This window comes from Zonotrichia albicollis, chromosome Z (assembly GCF_047830755.1).
Source record: "Zonotrichia albicollis isolate bZonAlb1 chromosome Z, bZonAlb1.hap1, whole genome shotgun sequence".
In the NCBI taxonomy this organism is placed as follows: domain Eukaryota; kingdom Metazoa; phylum Chordata; class Aves; order Passeriformes; family Passerellidae; genus Zonotrichia; species Zonotrichia albicollis.
Window position 1 is genome coordinate 13,801,184 of NC_133860.1, and position 22,679 is coordinate 13,823,862.

Consider the following 22,679-nt stretch of genomic DNA (forward strand, 5'->3'; position numbering starts at 1 on the left):
TCTAGCACTAAGCCTCCCGAGGACACTTCTAGGGACACTTATTTCTTGTTCATGACATGATTCATTCTGAGACAGCGAAGGAAGCAGGACTGCAGCAATTCTTTCCCAAGCAGGAGGTAGCTGTAACACACTGAAGCCTCCAGTTGAGCCCTGCCAAGGCAGGCTATCATGCCAACACATCTTCTACCTGCCATGCCTGCTTCCCCAGCCAGCCCTCCCCAGAAGCCGTGCTAGCACCCTGGTGCCTCTCGCTGCCAGGGAGCTTCTGTCGCTTTCCAACACCTTCTCTCTGGCAGGCTCTGCATTGCTGCTGCTGCCGGGTGCCAGGGCTTGTGCTAGTTAAAGCTGGCACAAACACGAGTTGAATCTAGTCCTATAAATTTAAATAGTCAAAAGTAATTAGGTTTACATGTACTGCTGAATAAATAAATTTGCTCTTAGGCTAGAGCTTTGTGTTGCAAGTTTCAGATCTGTGCCAACTGTTGTGGTTAAGCTGTTAACCCCCCCAAATCACAGATCATAATGAACATGCTGACAAACCCTAACTTTAGTGGCACAAAAGCAGCAATAATTCTCAATATTGATTAATTTAGTTAGTTAAACCTGCAGTCTAAGCTTATAACCATTCAGTGATAAATTGAGACTGACCTGCTGCCCAAGCAGGTTTTTTGATGAAGGACAGAATCAGCTTTAGGTTTCCCCAGAAATATTTGTCCATTTGCCATTTTTAATTAGAGAAGGCCAGGAGTAAGGGAAAGCACAACATGGCTGTTTAACCTAGTTAATATCTACAGCACCAATGGTGAGAAAGAAAGGGAGAAAGCATGGGAGAAAAAGCCCAGAAAAACAGGATTTTTCATCAACTGGTAAAATAATACTTTAAAGATGACAGCTAATCAGACTCCTTTTACTGATCACTTTACCTGGTATGATTTCTAACAGCATACTTCAACAAATATTTTACTCCCCTCTGTGGAAAAGAATAGACCATCAATCCTCTTGAATAAAATTTCGTTTTCTGAGCAGTCTTCATATGATGTGCATAATTATATCTACTTCTCGGTGCTTGAATAGAATCTCAACCTAGCACTATTAGACAGTATCAAGCAGTATCTTTACACACACTTTATCTGCTATGCCTGCCTTGCAAAGGTAACCATTGCTTCTAAGAGAAACAAGCAATCTTGTGGTTTCTGTTAGTTTAAAGATACAGCTACTTGTGGGAAACAGCCCAATTTAACTCAGTTCTTAAATCCTCCAAGAATTATGATCCCTTCCATCAGAAGAAAAAAAAAAGTGTTTCCATAACAAGTAAGTACAAATTTGTCAATATTGATAGTGGGTTTTCACCTATTATATATCACAAGTTCTCTCAGAAGATAGAAATAAACTGCCAGCTGCTGCCAAGAATACAGGGTTGATATCAAGCATACATTTTCCAAGTCCACTGGGCCAAGAGAAGATTAAATCTGATTCTAACCCTCTCATCCTCCAAGAAGCATTTAACTCTTCTCATGAACAGTTGCACATTCCTGTTATGCCACTGTACTGTTATCTAACTAGTGGTATAAAATACTGCAAAGTTCATATTTCAATCTGCTTTTTTGTTGCTTAACTGAAGATTTTATTATGAGAAAATGTGGGATATGATAAAGAAAAGCAGGGATTGTATGCCGTTTTTTAGGCAGTTACCACTAGAAACGTAATCCTGCCTAAAGAAGGCAAGTTGTTTTCAGACCTTTAAGCACAACAACAAAGCTGCCTTCAGTTTTTCCATTGGAACAGAAGTGATAATGCTACTTTTCCAGTGCATTTAGTGCAGACATATACTATAATCAGGAATTGCTGACTTAATGTGATTTTGTTGCTTGTCATTAAACATAAAATAACTCTCATACAAAACATTTTAAAAGAAATACCATTTGATAAAAATGGGAGTGGGGGAGGAGGCGGGCAAATGGCGAGGGATTAAAATCTTCAAGCGAATGTAAAACCTAACAGGGTTAACACTGTCCATTAAAATTATTTACAAAGGTATTTAATGTGTCAGGACTTGGAACATAAAATACTCTGTTCAAAATCTAAGTAAAATTAAAATGTTAGAACCTGGCATATTCTTGCTTTTTTTATTCTAACACGCAACTTAAGGCTTACTATAAATGTCAAAAGGATATGGCAGGTTTTAGTTTATATTATTCAGTGTGTGCTAATATGAAACATCACAGAAACTCAGTCACTTCCCTGCATCTGGGAGAATTTGATGGTTATGTTTGCAGAATCTTAAACCAGAGATTACCCAGCAGCTTACCGTGAAGGGTCATGCTGAATCGGTGATACGGCTGTGGTTGCAGGCACTTTGCTGCTGCCCATCAACCCAGGAGATATGGCTGCATCCTTCCTAAGTCCTGAAGTTGTCCCTGTGGAATAAAGTGAAGACAAATCAGGCATCAGAAGCTAGAGATTTTGGAATAGATGTTTCTCAATTCTGCCTTATTACAGAACATTGGGATGAAAAACTGAAACAGTTTTTGAGTGAGAAATATACACAGAGCTCATCAGTTGATAGTACTGTGCACAGCATCCTCTTCAGGACCATACAGAATCAAATCTGTAGAATAAGACACACTCTCCAGCATCCATCTTACTGCCCAGAGCTTGACAGACTTGCATGGTTATTATTCCTTAAGTGGCCCACAGGATTCAGCTTGTTTCACAGATGCAGTTCTCATTACATGCTTTAAAATGTTAGTTCTCCAAGTAATATCACTTCAATAGTAGTTTCATTTAAATAAAATAGAACTGAGAATCCATTCCTTCTTCCCACCTCCAAATAACTCTTGAATTACAAAATAATCTAGGTTTAAAGGTGAAGTTTGGAGGTCATGTAGTTCAATCCTCCATTTAAACAGCATCAACAGGTTTCAGACACTTATCACATTAGGTGCTGAATGTCTCACTAATAGAATCTCTGTGGGAAACTCCTCTGGTTCCACTGCTTGACCAGCCTCATAGTCAAAAATGTTTCCTGTATAGCTAATCAGAATTTTCTGAGTTGTGACTTTTCCCTGTTGTCTCTTGTGTGGCTGACTTCCAAGAAGGCTCATTCCCTCTTCTCTACACCCTCTCCTAAGGTAGCTGCAGCAAGAAGCAAGATCCATGCTGAGTCACCTCTACCTGTAGCTGAATGCACACAGCCTTCTCAGCCTCTTGCTTCAGCCCCATGGCTGTCCAGGCTGCCTCTGCCAGACTCCCTACAGCTTGTCAGTGTTGTCTGTGCACTGCGGAGTCCCAGAGTGGACACAGCATTTTTGGGCACAGTCTCACTGAACTAGCTGGGGGAAGTGTAATTTCAGCACTCTGATGGCCGCAGCTCTATGATTATGGCCCAGTAAGAAGTCCAGTTACTCCATCACAAGCACATCACTGACTCACTGCTCTTCAGCAGGACACCCCATTCTTTTCTGTCAAAACTGCTTTCAGGGCTTTTTCAGTGTCAGTTCAACCCAGCTGAAGGATACTGGCATTTCCCTTTGCTGAACCTATAAAGGTTCTGTCAAATCTTCTTCCCAACCTGTTAAGGTCCCTTGAATACTGTGCCCTGTTCTCCAGCACACTGACTGGTTCCCCAAGCCTGCTGACTTGCTGCAGGTGCATCCTGTCCTGCTGCTCAGGCTGTTGATGTTAAGCAGCTAACCACGATGAACTGGCTGCCAGCTGGACTGAAGACAACCCTTGAAGGCTGGTGGTTCAGCCAACTTTTCATTTGCTCACCTGAGAACTGAGTTTCATTGATCAGATTTAGTAAGACAAATAGCATACAGGTAAAAAAGAGGTAAAGGGAAATAGGAAAATTAGTAGCTATCTGATCTACCACATAAAAATCTGTGGATTTGGGCTTTTTTAATCTCTCCTAATTAACTGTGTGCAACCAACATCATTTAACTCGAGTCAGTATAGGGAAAACCAAACATATCAGCAAAAACTGAAGTCAAACTAGTGTTTAGATCCTTATGTAACCCTGTGATGGCCAAATATTTCTCAGCTCTGTGAACAGAAATATTAGCTATCAACCATTCCGAAACACAAAGCAACACAAGGTTGTAATTCCAGCTTCAGTGTAAAATGTACAAATGTTCAAGGAGTTATTTAAAACATGCATTGAATCTAATATTTATACAAATATATACAATTCAATAAATCCATGTTTTAAGATGCATTTTAGAGAGACTAACAAAAAATATGTTATCACCCTGCTATAATGAACTGTGTTTCAGCACCTTTCAGTAAAAAAATCTTGCCTAAGAAAGAGTTAATTATCAGTGAAGGAAGTCTGGAAATATCATGGGGATATATGCTGATTTTGTGTCCCTGGTAACTTGATAGTGTGCCAATTCATGATGAGAAGAGTGGGTATGCATATAAAGACTGGAAGGCTCTTGTAGAGTTTTGACTTTACGACTGAATAAGAGATATTTAGAAATCATTTCACGTGACAGTGGAATGAGGCAGCTGGATTTTAAGAAACTAATACCAAAGTAATAAAAACCTTGTTAACATGGGAGAAAATATTCAGTTGTTAATACAAGACAAGGCTGGCACACCGTCAGCAAACTACATTCACAGAAAATGAGATGTATTTCTGCAAAAAAAGACAATATATGGACTCAGAAGTGGCCAACACAGCCTCAAGGGGACTGTTCAAATACCCAAGTTTGAAAATATTACCAGAGCTAGAAACAGAAAACAAGAAAAGGAACTCAGCAGGAATTTACTGAGGCTGTTAGGCTGCACAGAAATAAAGCAGAGGCATAAAGAAATCCCAAATAAATGTATATAAAAAAAAAAGTTAAAAAATACATCTTGGAAAAAGCATGCACGTCTTTTGAGGAAAAAGAAACACTCACGAACAAGCAAATATATAAGGATGATTAAATCAATAACATTCCCAAAAATGTCCAAGCTACTACTAATTTTAAAATATATTATGAGGGAAAAATAAAGGAAGGGAAAATTGGCGAGTAGAGGATAATGAAGACCCTGTTGATGTATAATACCTGTCTATATAAAGCTGATGAAAAGAAACTACCAGGGGAAAAAAAAAAGATACAAAGTCTTTAGTCTGAAGGATATATATTTCAGGGCTAAAGGGAATTAGTTAATGAATTTATGAAGTGACTGGTAATTATTTATGAAAAGTCATAGAGAACTGGGGTGATACAAATGACAGCAAATTAATTAGATTGCAGGTGTTAGAAGACAGTATGAGACTGGAGACATTGCAGATGATCTAGAGAAGCAAGAAACGTGGAAAAAGAATAGACACATTTACCCCTGGAAAAAAGAAAAAGCTCTTCCACAGTGTGGTAATTTAAATCCTGACACCAATGGAAAGAACCTGGAGCAGCAAAGAATCACAAAAAAAACCCCCTAGATATAAGCTTGCAAGTCAAGCTACCTCCAGAGCAATTATAAATGTCTCCTAAATGGTAATGTTAAGAATAGTATGTTCAATTGGGCTAACCTGGTACAAGAATGATTTAAAGTAGATTAAAAAATCATTTGAGAAAACTCAAATAGCTATATATTTCTGTTTGAAAAACAGACAACTAAAACATTAAGAAAATGGGGAAATACAGCAGTCTATATTTTAGAAGTGTAAACATTAAGGATGAAGAAATATGGATGAGGCTGGTTCAAGCAGCAATGGAATGAAAGTAAGCAATGGGAAATCTAGGTTGATAATCATAAAAGAAATCTTTATGGCTTGAATAATAGTAATATTCATAAGACTTAACATTTATATAGTACTTCACATCTTCAAAGCACTTCACTAATATTAACTAATTGCTCCATTCAATTGTGGAGGAGAGTCTTCCCTCAAGGGAAGAAGTTCCAGATCCTGAATCTTTAAGAAGCTACATCAGAAAATCTACTGAAAAACAAACACTATCTAGAGAAATCAGCCCCTGGAAAAGTACACGGCTAAAATGAACTAAAATAATTTTCCTTCTCTGCCTTTTTCTTTTGCATATGAAAAAGGAAAGTGTGCACACTATACAACATCATGAAGACATTATGTCCAACACGAAGAAACAAAGGGGAAAATAGTTCTTTCTTTTGTTTCAATGCAGAGGTACTTCAGGAAGCGTTTCTAAAGACGAATACTTTAAACAGAAATGCAGAGAATTGCCCAATATTGCACAGTGCAATGGATGCATGTTTCCCAGCCCCACAGCAAAATTTTCAAGAGCAGAAAGGAAGAAAACCACACATTTCTGTACTCCAGCACTTTTTAACTAGACAAGTTGTTAGATTTTAGTACACATTGACATAGCTGGTGGTGACACCAATAAAAACAATTTACTGCTGAAAGGATCTAAGACTTCAGGATTGCTTCAACTGCCTAAAGTTTTGCTGGTAATACTAAAAAAGTTTGACTACAAGACACAAACACCTGCTAAAGCACAGGAATAAAAACTAAGGAGCAAGCAGAAACAAAAGACAAAATCAACAGTGAGGGAATAAAAATCGATTTCCTAAGTTGATCCAGCAAGCTTCTACCCTGAAAAGAGAGCAGAAGTGACCCTTTCCACTCCAAGAGGTGAAGGGACCACATTAACAATGCTCTTCTACCTGTTACTAACCATTGCCTGGGAGAAGGAAACATGTATTTGTTAGGAAATCACCCTTTTCAAACCCACTGTTGTCACAGCAAGTGACCAGTCCTGTAGGCAGGAAAGCCTTCAACCATTCCAGGATGAGAACAGCTTCCTGATTAATAATTTTAAATCTGATGTAAGTACCTGTGCTGCTCTGGAGGGACACTACTACTGATAACAGCCACCATTCCCAGTGGCACAGCAAGCCCAAGGGCTCAGACCACCATTCACACTGCACTAAGGAGTGCTTGGATAGAGTCACCATCCTGGAGAACATACAAATAGACCAGACGGATACCACCAGGAGAAAAATAAACCTCTGTAGCAATAGGTCAGCATCTGATGGTTGAGAAGTTTTCACCTGAACATGTTTCTGTACACAGCACTCTTGTGCTCTGACCAACAGGCCACCTTCAGGTATGTGGCTAAGTGAGTTTCATGCCTCAAGGTATCACTTTGTGGATTTCATTTCCCTTTCTCATACTGCACTAAATCAGAAATCCCAGGTCAGCAGCATCTAGGAATATCCAGTAAAAGCAAGGACAGAGCCAACTAAGTCCAGGCTATGCAGGCTAGAACTAAAAATCTTGACATTGTGTCTTGGTTATCTCCTAAGATGGAAAAAACACTTTACAAGTACGTGTGTGTGTGCTTGCTAAAGGAGTCCAAATATATAACAGAAGGAAGCCAATTAAAAAGGTACTAAATACAGAAGACTTCAACTTCAGTGATTAGTGCTAGGTAATTTGCCTTGTGATAAACAACCATTCAAATCAGTAATAGACCTGAGGTTGTTCCACAGCTTGAAAGCATTCCTCTGAACTTTATCAGCTATCACAGCAAGTGCCAATGTTTGTAAGTCAAATTTGGCAATGCAGCTCTACACCATTAAAGCCAGCAATCCCAGTAAGTGCTTGCAAAAGATGCCCACCATCTTCAGAGATCATGCTGATTGCTACAATCACTAAATCAGCATAGGTGCAGCTCAGTTGCAATATGCAACAGCCAGATGCAGCTTGTAACTTCTCCTCAGTCCTACAAAATGAAACGAATTAATGAAGAAGAGGCCAGGTTGGATATTTTCCCCCGAATCTATGGAAAATAAATTACTTTCAGGGACTAGCCCAATCTAAGGAACAAAACCCACCATCCAGCTGTGAAAAATCCTTGTTTCATCACTGCAGCAAAGAGAAGGAGGAGGGGCAGAAGGAAGAGGAAAAGAGAAGAAAAAAAAATGATAGCTGAAAAAAACCATAAAAGAAAACCATCAGTGAAAATTGCCCCTGAAACTTTGCAGAATTGTAACGGCTTTCTCTTGCTTAAATTGATTGGTGTAGCAATGTTATAAAATGACTATTAGGATTCATTGTGCACAACAGAAAGTGTGAAATGTCAGCAGATTATACAGCAAAAGTAATGGGTCCTGAACCCCTGTTAGTCAAAAATGATTTTGTTTCAAATTAGAAATTGATTTTTTTGGACACAAGCCCTTTACAGGCTTCCAACTTCTGTAGCTGTGCCTTGGAAGAGATTAACCTCAGCCACTGTTTGGGTCCAGGCTGATGATACCCTTTTGAAAGTTTCTTCACAGGGACTGCTTTTTAATGTTGGTACGGTCTTAACCAATAACACAAGTTATTTGTTCCTTTGAGAACTGCACCACATTTCTTCTCATTTTGCCATTTTCTTTATTTTTATGCTGACATATACAGCAAACTGGCTGACAAGTTAAAATAAAAAAATAAAAAAAAAAAGCTAGTTCATAATTGAACCAAGGATTATGTTCAAAGCTAAGCAGTGAAACATCCAAGCTGCTTTTGTTCCCAACCTTTTTTCTTCATAAGAGAGAAAAGATTGCATCTCTGCTCCTTAAGTGGAGGCACTAAGCTAAGGGCAGGATAGGTTTTAGCAGTAGAGACATCCCTGTGTGGCAAACTAGCAGGTTGTGATGGTGCAGTCATCACTCAAGGAGGAAAAGAATGCAAAGATTACATTTGAAGAGCAAACCCCACCACACTTCTCACTGCCTTTTGGGAAAATTAAAAAACAAATAATTGAAGGAGTTTTCTGAGATTAAGGGACTACTTTTTTCTCTTTCATCAGAAATACCAGACAGGATCGCCACTTGTTATTTAATTATTTTTTTAATGGAGCTAACACTTTATCTTTCGGTTGTTTAAACACCTCTAAAACTTCCTTCTTTAATTGTGCATTTAATACCCTTTTGAACACATCAGCACAATCATGGCGCTGCGATACAGTATGCTCCCCCCTTACCTTTTCTGGGCTTGGTGCCTTCCCTCTTGGTCTGCATTTGAGGGCTTTGCCCATCATCCATGTTTATACCAAAGCCAACCATTTTCTTCCCTGAACTGCTCCCATGACTGCTCCCTGGTTTTCTGGAGTTTTTGCTCTCTGGAGATGTCCTCAGTAAATAATCTTCATGTTTCAACACAGGGACACTAGGAGGAAAAAAAGATCATGCTGTTACATGATGTATTTGGCCCATTAACACTGCACCCAGCTCTCTACCAGCTTTTACTCTCCAGAAGCATAAACATCATGCTGCTGGTTAAGCTCTTGTTGAATACATTTATAATTTCTGAAAGCAGAATGCCAAAGGCTTGAAGAGTTACCAACATGCTTTATCAGGAGTCTTTGGTTATCAGCAGCCAACAGCACCCTGACAACTGTATTTGGAGTTTTGCAGCATTGGGTACATTCCCTAAAGCATTAGGTCCTGGATTTCTCGAGTAGTTAGAACAGCACCAGTGGGATGAAGACATGGAAGAGAAGATGGAGACAGACTTTGTCCAGCACAATTGGCCAAAGTTGGAAGAAAGAATAATTTTAAAAATGTTCACTTCGCTAGGATAAAAGGGAAACAAAGAAGATTATGTGAAGAGAAATCTGAAATTTTAGTTTGCAAATGGGAAGCAGATCACAAAATCACATAATAATTTTTATTGGAAAGGACCTTTGAGATCATCTGAGTACAAATGCCAAGGATACTGCTAAACCACATCCCCAAGTGCCACATCTACATGTTTTTTAAAAAACAGAGATGGTGAGAAGCTGATTCAAGAAGAAAATGGATGAAAAGAAAGGAGACAAAGGGGTGAGATTGATGAACAGAGGTACTTTTAAACAGGATAGAGAATGTATGAGCAAACTGCTGGGAGAGAATGTGGTGGAGAAGTGCAGTACTTTGAGTAAAGTAAGGAAAGAGAAAGTTGACCAGAACCATTACGGTTCAAGATGAACTTCAACACACGATCATAAACACTGCATGGATAGAGGCAGGAGGCAAATCTGGTGACGGTGAGCAATCATGACCTCAAGCTCTGCAGACACAGGCATCTAAAAATGTTCTGGGCAGACAGGAGGACGACCCACATTTTTCTCAGTAAAGAAAAAGTTACTGCTTTCAAATTCTGCTCTCTGGGAAATAACTACTGCTTTAAATGACAATCCCCAACATATGTAAGTCATTAGTCCCTGTCATAAAAGGCTCCTTTATAAAAGAAATTAAAAATATAAAAAAGTATCTTTGTATTATCCACATGAAATAATACTGTTTATTCCAAGATTATATTGATCTACTTGCAACCATGGAAGCAAAAAACAACTTTCTTAAGTTATTAGAAGATTAAACAAATCTTAACAGCTGGATTCTGTGAACCTAGAGGTCTTTTCCAACCTAAACCATTCTATATTTCTATGATAAATCTTTTTCCTGTTTAAGCAGCAATTTTACATTGGCAACCCAAAGACTGTCACTGAGCTTTTATTAGTTAGGATACAGCTTCATGGAGGCTGAATCACAAGAATCTTTTACCTAAAAGCTTGCACTGACTGAAGTTACTGTAGATCTGAGGGAAAAGGAGGAAATGATAGCTAAATTAAAAGTTTCCCATCAATGTGCTGTATAAGACATTGTTTAATAGGGCCCACTGAGCCTGTTGGACAATTAGTATTACTCCTGTATTATTAATGCAGAACAGTATATAATGGCTTATGCCTGTAATAACTGACTGAAGTGTTGGGTATAACTTCTCCAAATAATCTCCATTTACTTTAGGGCTTCTAACTGTGTGACCACTAATAATACTGCAAAGTGTTTTTTAAAATTTATGGTGGACTAAATTAGTATCTTATTTGAATCATATGAAATTATTAACCTACTAATTCCTGCAACTACAAGAGCACCAAGAGGTGGTTTTGGATCCTAGCAACTGCTTAAAGAGGCTTAAAGGTGTAATAATTAACCAGATTTCCCTGATAAAACAGGACTTGATATTCCATTTGCCTCTACTTGGGATGATTAACAGCATTTAAAAAAACAGTGAGGCTGTCATTATTTGGATGCGTTTTGAGTTGTTTAAAGCACATTTGATTACAACCTACAGTCCTCATGTGAAGACAGTGACCTTCTGCTTGCAGATAAAGAGGTGACTACTCAATTGGTTCTCATCTGAATGCAGTATCTTCTATGGTGCACTTACCTCTATAATACTGAGTTCTGTTCTAAATACTGAATGGCAGATGCAGTTCAAACAGAAACAGACACCAAGAAGAAATTACATAAGCTAAGGTATAATAAATAACAAAAGAAAGTGTATTTGCATTTATAACTTAAATAAACAACTAGAGCCTCATTGTTTAGTAAATAACAGAAGTCAGCTCATGCTAAAGTTCTGCTTAAGTAAGGACAGAATCTCAGATCTTAAAATGACAATCTGAAAGGTGCGCAGACCAAGGAGAGAAAGGGATGACGCAGAGAGATTAAAAAATTCAGTAATTAACTATCTACCACAATTAAACAAAGAAAACATAAGGCAAAAAAATCTGTTTCAGAACATAATTACTCATTCACCTCTGGAATAATTAGTAAAACAAATGATGTGACTATTGCAACATGGAAATTTAAACTCAACATATGGTCAAAGGGAATCAGCTATTTATGTCTGGAGAGATTTAGCAGCAAAAGAGGTTCTTGTCTATTTTCAAATCCAACTACCCATCATGTCACTCAAAGGCACCACAGTTAGTAGGAATTCCTGCAGGTCACCACAATATCCAATGAATTTTCATGGCACTCCTTGAAACTAACCAACAGAGAAGACTTTCTAAATAAAGACCTTATTAACCTACCTACCCTACATACCAGGGCAGGAGATGCAGTGTGGCCAAGAAAGAAAGTGAGGCAGCACTGCTGCCTCATTATGAATATCCAAGTACACCATCACCAAAGGAAAACAAACCTTGAACATTCCTTCCACCCCGTCTGAGCCTCATATCGCGATATCCCCGCTGAGCGCGAATGGCAAATTTTAAATGTCATTCAGGACCCATTGAATACTGCTAGTATTTGCATTCCTTAAAAAGTAGAAAAACATTAACCTTTTGTTTTATTGAATTAAAATGCCATGGAAATGCTGATGTAGTCTTCAGAGACTGAAATACTTTTACAAAGAAGAATAGCTGTCATTTATTAGACACAAAGAACAATTACTTGATAGGATGCTTTCTGACAAAAAGCAGATTGGTATTCTCATCATAGAAAAGGCATTGTAAAAAAACCCGGCACAGACCTCTGAGACTTGAATAATTTAAAGCTGCATTTGGTGCAATTTGAATTTTTCTTTAGGGAGGCAAAGTTAAATACCTTTAATTTGTTCTAATTATTTCAAATTTGCAAGTTAATTATGGCTGATCATTAAATAACAAAAAGGACTATCGTCTCCATAGAGTTTTACCTCCTACCCTCTGCATTACTTAAGCTAGATTTTAGTATGCATGAATTAACTTTCTAAATAATCACACGGTTTGACTAAATGGCTCAGTAAAATGAGCTCTGATCCTCACAATAAGCATTAATGGACATTAGAAAGGCTATTGGGACCCATGTTACTTACATTATAAGTATTTTTAATGGGGTCTTATTTACTAATCTTTATGTACTGTTCAAGTTAGGGCATCATATAGATACATTATTCTGCTTTAATAGAGGAAAGTCAGTTCTTCAAGATACTAAAATAAATGTCCACTTAGAGCCAACTAAATTCATTTTTAAACTAATGCAGGAAAACTCTGATAGAATATAACTTGTTTTAGCTGCTGATCCTGATGAATCAATCCAACATAATGGCAGCCTTGCTCTGCAAATGGAGTTTTGCAGATCTGTTGAATCGCTAAGCAACCCAAGCAGCTCAGGCTCTTGCCAGAGTCGTGCTTACTATCAGCATGTGATTTACCTCGCCCACGAGGCTTCTTCTCTTCCCTGCTCCACACCCAGATTCAGCTGACTGGGTTCCCAGCCTTCGATCCCAAATTTGGATGCTCACCTTCCACTGAACTCTGATCTTTCCATGCGTTTTTCAGTGGCATTCAGAGAACAAGACTATGTTGTAACTACTCAGAAACCCGAAAAGCGAGGCAATTCATGCCTCTGCTATGTATGTTCAACAGATGGCTGCCTTAATGGTACCCTACTGCACTCTGCTGAGGCAAGGGCTTACGAGTTTAACCATTATCAAACTAACAGATTGCCGTGGTAGGTTAGCTCCAAAAGCAAACATGTTGGAATGTTATTTTCCTGTTCCGTAATTTCTGTTTTAAAAATAAAATAATTAACAGTTCATGTGTGCAATCTGCTGCAATTATATCAGGCCAAGAATGCATAACACTTAATGATGCAAAACTGGTGATAAGTAGACAACCCAAGCAATACGTTTTTGTAGCTGGAACCTGAATTGCCATTTCAGACACAGTTTGACAAACAGGCTGAAAATTGCTTCCTCCCCTGCCACTTTGGCTGGGAGTGTTTTCCAGCCAGATCAGTTTCCAGAGTCAGTTCCGTATAAAGTAGCAGCACTACAAGTACTGGGACAAAAGAGAAGATGCCAGGATCTTCTTTTCAGTAGGGGTCAAATTTAGATCAGTTCACATCAAGCTTGTTATCAAACAGCACTTTTGAAAACCACCTGTTCCAAAGTGGGACTGTTTGGGAGGTTATCTGCACAGCAAATTAAAAAAGTATTTCTGGGGAGAGAAGGCAGCATTGTAGACTTTGGATGCATGGGTCTGAAAACAAATGGCAGTGGTCTACAGAACAATCACAACCTTTCCAGTCCCCTCAAGTGGAGCTGAGGAGAAACACGTCAGAACGTACGAACCAGCACAGCAGCACACGGGAAAGAGAAGGGAGATTGATCTACTTGCTACTGCTTTGTGCAGGGTGCACAAATCCACAGGGCAGCTGAGCACAGCTGGAAGGGAGGCAAGAGAGATGCAGGTGAAGAGGAGAAGCACAGTGTGAACCTCAGGGCAATCTCTCATGCCTGAATGCCATCACCCTTCCCTTCCTAAAAAATGCTTTTTAGCTTAGCATTTTTTTCTCCCTTTAAGAAGCAGGAAAAAGTCCTATTCTAATACATTCCTTGAAGACCACATTCAAGCCCAGAGTGAGATTTCATGGGCCAATTACGAAATCTGGCATTTTGAGGCTTATGTTAGATGCATCAGCATGTTAATGGCACTGCTGGGATCCAGTGAATGTCAATAAGAAACCGCTGCTTTCCTTTCTAGAGAGCATGTGCATTTAAACCTTTGAGATAACAGAATCAGAGAATACTTTTGGTTAGAAGGAACCTTTTAAAGGTCCCCTGGTCCAATCACCCTGCAATGAGCAGGGACATCTTCAACTAGAACAGATTGCTCAGAGCATATCCAAAGTGACCTTGAATGTTTCCAGGGCTGGGGCATCCTCCACCATTCTGGGCAACCTGTACCACTGTTTCACCACTCACAGTGAAACATTCCTTCATCACATCTAACTTGAATCTGTGCATTAAGATGAAAAGCAAGACCACTTGTCCTATAGTTATAGACCCTGTTCCAAAGTCTGTCTCTATCTTTCTTAAAAGAGACCATTTTAACCATTGAAAAAGTGCGGTCAGGTTTCCCCAACACCTCTCCTCCAGCTGTCTTCAGGACCACATCTATCTCCCTTCCCACTTATTTTTTAGGCAAAAGGCAGGAGGGCAGGAACAGGTAGGGAAACATTTCAACAGTCAGTGAGAGTTCTGGAGCTGAAATATAAATATTATCAAATCTGCTTGTAATAAAAGGATTTTTCATCACAGAAAATAGACAGTGATTGCCTACAATCTACATGTTATTATGCAGACAATATATTGCTGAGCTGTCATGCAGAGGTTTCATCTCTTACAGCACTCTTCAGGCTCAATGCCCTTGAATCCAGCAATGCCCATGGCTGTGTCAGGTTTCTCTGTTGTTTTTTGGGGTTTTCCCCCCTGTTGGGCTCTCTCTCTCAAATCTACTGCATTTGGTTTACTTTTCTCTCATCTTGGAGGAGATACACTTGTACCTATGCTAAATTTTTTTCCTTACCGAGGTACAGCAATCCACAGCACAGCTTCCCCAGACCACTCTTTCAGGGACAAGTTCCTTCCCCATTCCCTCAGTAGCTGGTGCTCAGACATTTAATTCCACTAGCAAGAATTGAGGCCACATATGCTCTTAATTAGCAATGACCTATTAGATCATACCAGCCATAGGTGAAACCCTAGCCCCACTGAATCAATCAGAATACTGTCTTTATTTTCAATGAAGTCAGGACTTCACTTAATTTACATGGTTAGAGGTCCATTTGTAGCAAGTATTAAGCTAAATTTAACCTAGAATTATATTCATGCCTTCCCTTTGAAGCCCTCTCCTTCCTCTGGTTTAAGTTCACTACATTTCAACTCCCTACCAGCACCTTTCCAATATATCTGAGTTTCTCTAATAAATAGCAAAATTACAGCTGTGATTACTTTTCCATCTTTTCTGAATTCAAAGAAAATTCAAGCATAAAGGTTTTCAGTCAGTCATAGAGAAATGGCCACGGGAAACAGACTGGCCAGGCTTTAGCAGGGCAAAATTCTGTGACTGTTTATTTGGCCTTTCTTACAGAGCAGAGCAGAGCAGCTGTCGTTCCAGCAAACTCTGCTGTCAGCCTTCACAAAAGGAAGTCATGTAAATGTCAAGTCACACGTATAAAAACAATCCTTCCAAACAGTGTCTATATATCTGAAAAGTCTGCCTGGCTGTCACCAGTTAAAGCACCATGAGGAATGATGCAAAACCCTGTTTAGGACAAAGTTTTTGAACTAAATCTAAACTTTTTCAGCACATCAGACAGCATCACTCTCTCCTTCAGAAGGAGAATCACATGCTCTTCAGCAAAGTGAATGCCAGTCTTAGTGCCTTATCCAGCATCACTAGTGTCTGGCTGAGAGCCAGCCCCAATCACAAGATACCCATCAAAATGCCATATGCAAGCTATCTCCTGAACAAACATGCCCCAAATTGGATTGTAATTTGGTTGTGATAAAGGCACTGAAGAACAACACATCATCTCTTCTCTACTTGCCTCACCCAGAGCAAAAGGCTTCTCAGTGGATGGGCTGACCTCCACAGCAAGCTGTGGCAGAGATGGGTCTGGGTGTGCAGGTAACTCCCTTATGTCTTCCTTTGCTAAGGCTGTTGGTACACAAGCACTCTCTCCTCTGCAGAAGTTTCCAGACAGGCTGATAGGTGTTGATAACAGCAGCTTTCAGTAAATGAGCAGCAATTGCAAAAGCCCTTTTTCTGATCATGGATCACATCATGGAGCAATCATTTCCTAAGGGAAGGGTAACTGACAATATAGCAGAGGAAGGACACACTAAGAGTTGAACAGTATATACAGGGTTTTCAGCATGCCCTACTAGTAATTCTGAAGAAATTCCGAATTAGAGAAACAGATTGCTTTTTTTTTTTTTGTGCAGGTATTAGGAGTTACACATGCACAGAAAATATGGAGTTTAGGAGGATCAGAATAGTTGAAAAAGACACAGCAACTATAGTTGCTTCTGTTCACTGACAAAATTACACTTGATTGATGCTAAGTTTCAATGTTCAAGACACCAGTAGGATAAATTTTCAAACCTGGTTTCTAAGTGATGAAATGAAGGAACAAAATTTCAGATTTCTCCCATCAATAGAAATGGAAATTAATAACCACTAAACTGGGCAAACAGACATATCCCTAACAATACTGAGGTGACTTTCTGGGCCTCTGACAACTCCTTCAATATCAGGGAACATGCCACACACAGGGAAAGTCTTTCATAAATGCATCAAATTCCATAATAAATACAATTAAGAGTTTTCATACTGTCTATTCTTCTGAGGCTGCAGAATCTGATTTCTCTAACCAGGAACCACTACCACTGAAAACAACACAGAAGCACCCCAGCAGGACCCATATTTTTCCATGAAATTTCTGTCCTCTTATTTTAATCACCTTTATCTGTACCACAGGATGATTGAATCTAGCATTGAATCATGTTAAGCACAGGTTGCTACAGGTTTTTAGGGTTATAGTCTGTTAGTGTTAAAGTCTTACAAATCATGGGACTATTGAATCTGGAAGCTGCAGTGCTTTACTTATTCCAAAAAGCCATTTGGTTCCTCTGCCAAATACCAACCTGACATGGGTTTTGATTTTTGATAAAAACAATCAAGTAGAATTTTACCAGGTCTGTAACTACAAATGTACACAGCATCCTAAATATTTTCATACTACAGCATCTTTTAAAATGGTGCCATACACTATCCCAGGTCAGTTAGAAACACCCTTCCTGATGTATCTTCACACTTCATTGGCCTTTTTTCCATGATTAAATCACATCTGTGGGACATGGTCACTCTATGATTAAAGAGTATATTAATGATTTACCACTACACTAGTACTCATCCATATTATATTGCTTAGTAAAATGAAAACACTGAGATTGTTTATTGATCTGCTTTTAAAAAAATCCTATAGCCTGAAAAGAAGCAAATAGAGAAGTAGAGACTTTGGACTTTACTCTGATTAGTAGACTACCATACCCAACAGATGCAGATTTGACAAGATAGCTCCTGGTAAAGATTTAAAGTAACAATTTTAGCCACTTCAGTTGCCTTAAATTCACTGAAGTTACATATTTCACAGGGCATGTTTGATGGCTAGTGACTGTAAAATCAAGTATTTATTGCAAGAGCAATACAGACTTAGATGCCTAAATAATGGCATACAACTATAAAAACCATGGCCCTGGGCCCCACAGAAAAAGCAACATACTAAAGATTTCCCTTCAGTGCATATATTTTATGTGAATTTGACAGCACCACCAAATACTGACTCAACCAGGATGTTTAGGGAACAGATGTAACAAATTTTTGCACTTGTATTTAGAAAATATTCAGATATAATAGAACTGAAACCAGATGGAAATCACTGCCTCACTAAAAGGCAGTTACCACTGAGATATGTATTGGCATTGCTCTGATATCCAGTATCAAGGAGAGAACGAAGGGAAGAGATCTTGGGACAAGGCTGTTTGTCACGAAGCTCTGGGCTCTGGGCTGTCAGTTCCCAGCCTCTGAAAACCCTTTTGGTCCAGACACAAGTGATTTTTGCCGTCTTAGAGCTACCACTATTGATTTTTGGGCATGAAAGTCTACCTTTGCATGCATTTGTTACAACCTGGTGGAAACATCTGTCCAGAGCAGAAGCCACGAGTGCTGCTCTGACACTGTGATGTGGGTTCAGGGGTTTGCATTATTTGTGCAGCCAAACCATCTCAGCCCTACTGAGTCCACAGCTGGTATATAAACTTAGCACATCTCTCAGAGACATGGTTTGCTCAAAAACGATGCAAAGATGTAAATGGAGATTAAGGAAACACAGAGATAAAAAGAAAAGAAGGATTAACTATGCATTGATTAAACAAAAGGGCAAGTAGTTATAGAAAGAGGTGAAGTCTGGCACTATTGATAAAGACTGAAGACACTTGCAAATTGTTTTGTTTCAAACTCTTCTGCGTGCTAGAAGCCACACAAAAGGTTTCCATAAAGAAGAGCTGATGACTTGTCACTGCAGTGGAGTTCTAATGCTTTTCTCTCCAGATCTACCAATGAAATCTTTTGAGTATGGTTTAGATTTTAGGTAGGTTTACCAGGCAGAGACCATTTTTGTGATGAGTGTGAAGAAAAACATTCGTTTGAAACTCACCAAATTAGGATTGAGGGCAGGGAGGGGAAAAGAGCACTCTTAAAAAGCAGAGGATAAAAAAAAGGAGGAAAAGATAAAATGTAAAACAAGAAAGGCATTGTCAGAACACACAGATGGAGGTAGAAGTCACCATGAAATGACCCAGTGGTTCTAAAAGACAGAAAGAATTAGGGAATGTAGTAGCAGCAAATGGCTGAAAGTTAATCCAAACACAAAAAACACTGAGTGCCACATAACTGACAGAGTAAAGAAGAGGTGGTGGCAGAGAAAATAAAATAAGAAACAGCTTTATGACTTTTAACAGACAATTGGCCCCTGAAGGTGAGTTTAAAAGAAGCAAAGCAGACAAGACCTGAAGAAGCAGCCAAGATACCCATTTGGAAAACTTATTTTGAAGTTGGTGAATGAATACCGAGCAGTTAAAGAAGACTTTAGAGTAGCCAAAGTGCAAGAAGAAGGACTAAAGCAAGGGGTGGTTTTAACTGTTAACACTGCAAAAGGGTATTTTGGCTGCCAAGGAGAAGGGAACTGCAATAGCTGTCAGCAGCCCAGATGCATGCAGAGAAGGAGAGTGATCCTGAGGTTATGAATCTCAGTGGCAGGGAGGATGTGGCATTATCAAAATCAGAAGTGAAGAGAGATTCAGTAGAAAAAGTAAGGAGCTCTGTTTTGGCCAGATTAGGAATGATCTGAAAGCAAAACAACTGGGATTATGTGTCAGGGAGGCAGTCAGATATGCAAGACTAGATGGAACAGAGCAGAAGGTTTAAGAGTTATTGGCAGGGAGATGATAGCCAAATCCGTGTAACAGGATGTTGTCATCCAGTGGGTACAGAAATCTCCAGTCAAATCAAGGAGTGACTAAATCCCTTCCCTGCCACCTCACAGAGGTTTCTGCCTAGTTTCAAATGAAATTATCTAAAATAGTGCTGCAAAAACATGCATAAAAAACCTGACTTTCCATAAAATCTAAAGATCATACTGTTTCTAAAACTAGGGCAACCACTAAATGAAAGTTAACCCGAACAATAACTTTAGCTAAACTTCAGGTCACATGCACTTAATATAATGAGATGAGGAATATGAAAAGGCCATTCATAATGGAATTCATCGAGTTAGGAATGCCATGCTTAGCTGCCTTATAACATATAATTAATGATCCTATAAAAATCCAGCAGTACGAACTCTCCTGGCTGCCCGCAGAACTGTTCTTTATGCTGGGTAGGGCAAGCAAGCATCTGCTTCCACAAATACTGCCCTTTGAGAAGCTCAAAAGCTTTTTTCCCCACGTTCCATCAGGGACCACAGTGCCATTTCCATGACATGCTGAGCTTTGAACCATTACCCAAATCAGACTACAGCATTTGGCAACCCAGTACACATCTGTCACGATAGACTGGTTAGTGGTCAAATGTTAAAGAAAACGTCATTAACTCTCTTCCATTGCTCCTAATACTCCACCTTCCTCCAGATTATTTATAATTCCCACTAAACCCACCCTCTGTTTATAGTCTTCTAACACAACAGTGAAATACATACTGCCTGGAGATCTGTGTTGCCTTATACCACTCCCAACCATTTGGTACAACAAAAGACGTTCTCTCTCCATCAAAAGGCCTGATCCCTCCTGAAGCATTGATGCTCGAATTCAAGGTTAAAGGATTAAGACCTGAAGCACTGGGTACCAGAGGAAATGAAGCCAAATATCGAAAGAAACACAAAAATCAATCCTCTTCGCTGCAGGAGCAGTGTGAAGAACAAATCAGCTAGGCTGAATCTAAAATTTTCTCTGCGTGGCTCTCAAAAATTAGCACTTTTATAAATATAATGGGTAGTCTGCAAAGCCTCAGCACCCGTGCAAAGCCACAGAGTTCAACTCAATACATCAGTACGGTCTGGGAAGTTTTATGCCAGAATAATTCAGTGGCAAATACACAAAGTCCACTTCAGAGAGAGCAAGAGCTGGGGAGTGAGTGAGAGCACATGTGTTGTTATCTTTATACGTAGTCTGAAAATCTGCAAGTGGCAGAACCTAATATTTACTAAAGTTTGCCTTTTGCTTCAATTCTCTGAGTGCTGAAGTGCAGCCAAGGTCACAGAAGGGGTGGGGGAGTGGGTTTTAGCTTAGTATAGCTGTGATCATGGGCAGAACAGTAGGGTACAGAGGATTTCTTGCTTAACTTTGTAATACCAATAGCTTTTGTTCTTAGTCCTGCCCCATCAGTTCTGATATAAGCTTTAAATGGCATGAAAGTTGTGTGGGTGGGTTTAAAATTTCCTGATTCAAAACTACCTTCCAGAACATTTTGTTTTATGAGGTTTTTCTTAACTTTTCCGACTGAAAAATTTCTGGGACATATGAATGTCTAGATTAAACAAAATATTCTCTTCATCCAAGATTACACATAAAAACAAAAAGTAACAAAACAGTATGTTTGAAAAAGTAATCCATTCCAATTTATAAAAATAGAATTCAGGTTTTCAAAATTCAATTCAGGCAGTAAACTAACAGTGTCTACATTTTCCCATAAAGGAGGCATCTGCAAATGACTTGCAAAAATGTCTCTCACTGTCTGCAAGTGTTGGCAAGGAACAAACTCCTTCAGGAGATGCATGCATTTCACATATTTCAACGGAAAGAAAAAATTCTCCAAGCATTTTCAGTTTTGATGTAGGATATTACCAAAGCAAACCCATGCAGAATACTGGCAGCAAACACAAGTTTTGTGAAAATACCAAAATACTTTTTTTTTAACAAGCCTGTTTTCACCAACTGCCCTCCTAAGGTTAGCAGTGTTTCTAATACCTGAGTGCCTGTGCTTTTTGAAGACCTCATCTACCTATGAAAACCACTTATGGCATTTTCTGCTTACATCTTACACCTCCAGTCACTCAGTAGGCTTCCTGCTCAAGGTTACTTTGGACTGCAATGGGAATGATGTAATACTGCTGTGTGCAGCAGACGTGATCATGAGAACAGAATCAGCATAATTCAGGTAAATGTTAGATAGGCAGCTTGAAATCACTGTTGCAGTTGAAAGTAAACCTGAAAATTAGATTAGTGAAGGAACCAGGTCAGCAGAAATTAACTCCACTCTCTCCAGTCCGATAAGGATCACTGCCTACCCTAACAAAAAAAAACCCCTCAACTTTAAATACATGCATAGGTATATGTAAAAAATTGCCACACACTCCCCTTTATGCTTTTAGTAACCACATCAGAACAAAAACCTTCTCCCTGACAAGAAAACCTACTACCTCCAGAGCCTGCACGTGGCACTAATGAAGCAGAAATGTGTGTCTAAGTCTGACTGTACTCTCCCATACGTCACAGCAGACTCCAGCAGCCATCTGTTGGAAGGATGCTGTGCCTATATATAGCCAGACACCACCACGAGAGAAAGAAAAACTCATATCTGCACCTAATTCAGCGTGTGCACTATTGGCAGATCTGCAAGCACCGTTTTTTTTTACCGGCCAAACAAGTGTTCGCTCCACAAATATCCTATCTAAAAATGATACAAACTTCAATGTAAAATTATCTGGAACAAGAAAGTAACTTGGTTGTTAAAAGGAGCACTAACAGGTGGGAAAGCAGCTTCCAGATACACACATTTTATGGGCCATTTGCAAGCACAGTTGATTTCATCCCAATTTAATGTGCCAGTCTGCCAAAACAGCAAGCAGAAAAAAACCAAAAATCCCAACAAACTATATTCAGTACACTTCTAAAAGTTGGCCAAGTCCTATACAGATACACCTCAAGAGACCAAGGACAACTCAGAGATGACCTGGGAGTCTTGCACAAGGAGCCAGTTGCAGCCTTGGTGAGAATTTCTCCTTTAGAGGCTCAGGACCTGGACACACCCCAAGACCTGGGAAGTGACATGCTGGGATGAAGAACCGAAAAG

At 39.3% G+C, this 22,679-nt stretch overlaps 1 protein-coding gene across 3 annotated transcripts in view; it reads right to left on the reverse strand.

Moving 5' to 3' along the window:
• Positions 1-22,679, reverse strand: part of KIAA1328 (KIAA1328 ortholog) — a 181,499-nt gene that overhangs the window by 32,007 nt on the left and 126,813 nt on the right. For all 3 annotated transcript variants that reach the window (XR_012578021.1, XM_074532486.1, XM_074532485.1), the window contains exons 9-10: positions 8,937-9,121; positions 2,309-2,417 (exon numbers count right to left, since the gene is read on the reverse strand). Coding sequence is in view for 2 of the 3 variants with exons in the window: in XM_074532486.1 (XP_074388587.1) it covers positions 2,309-2,417; positions 8,937-9,121 (294 nt within the window). In the remaining variant the exon portion in view is untranslated. The remainder of the gene's footprint in view (positions 1-2,308; positions 2,418-8,936; positions 9,122-22,679) is intronic.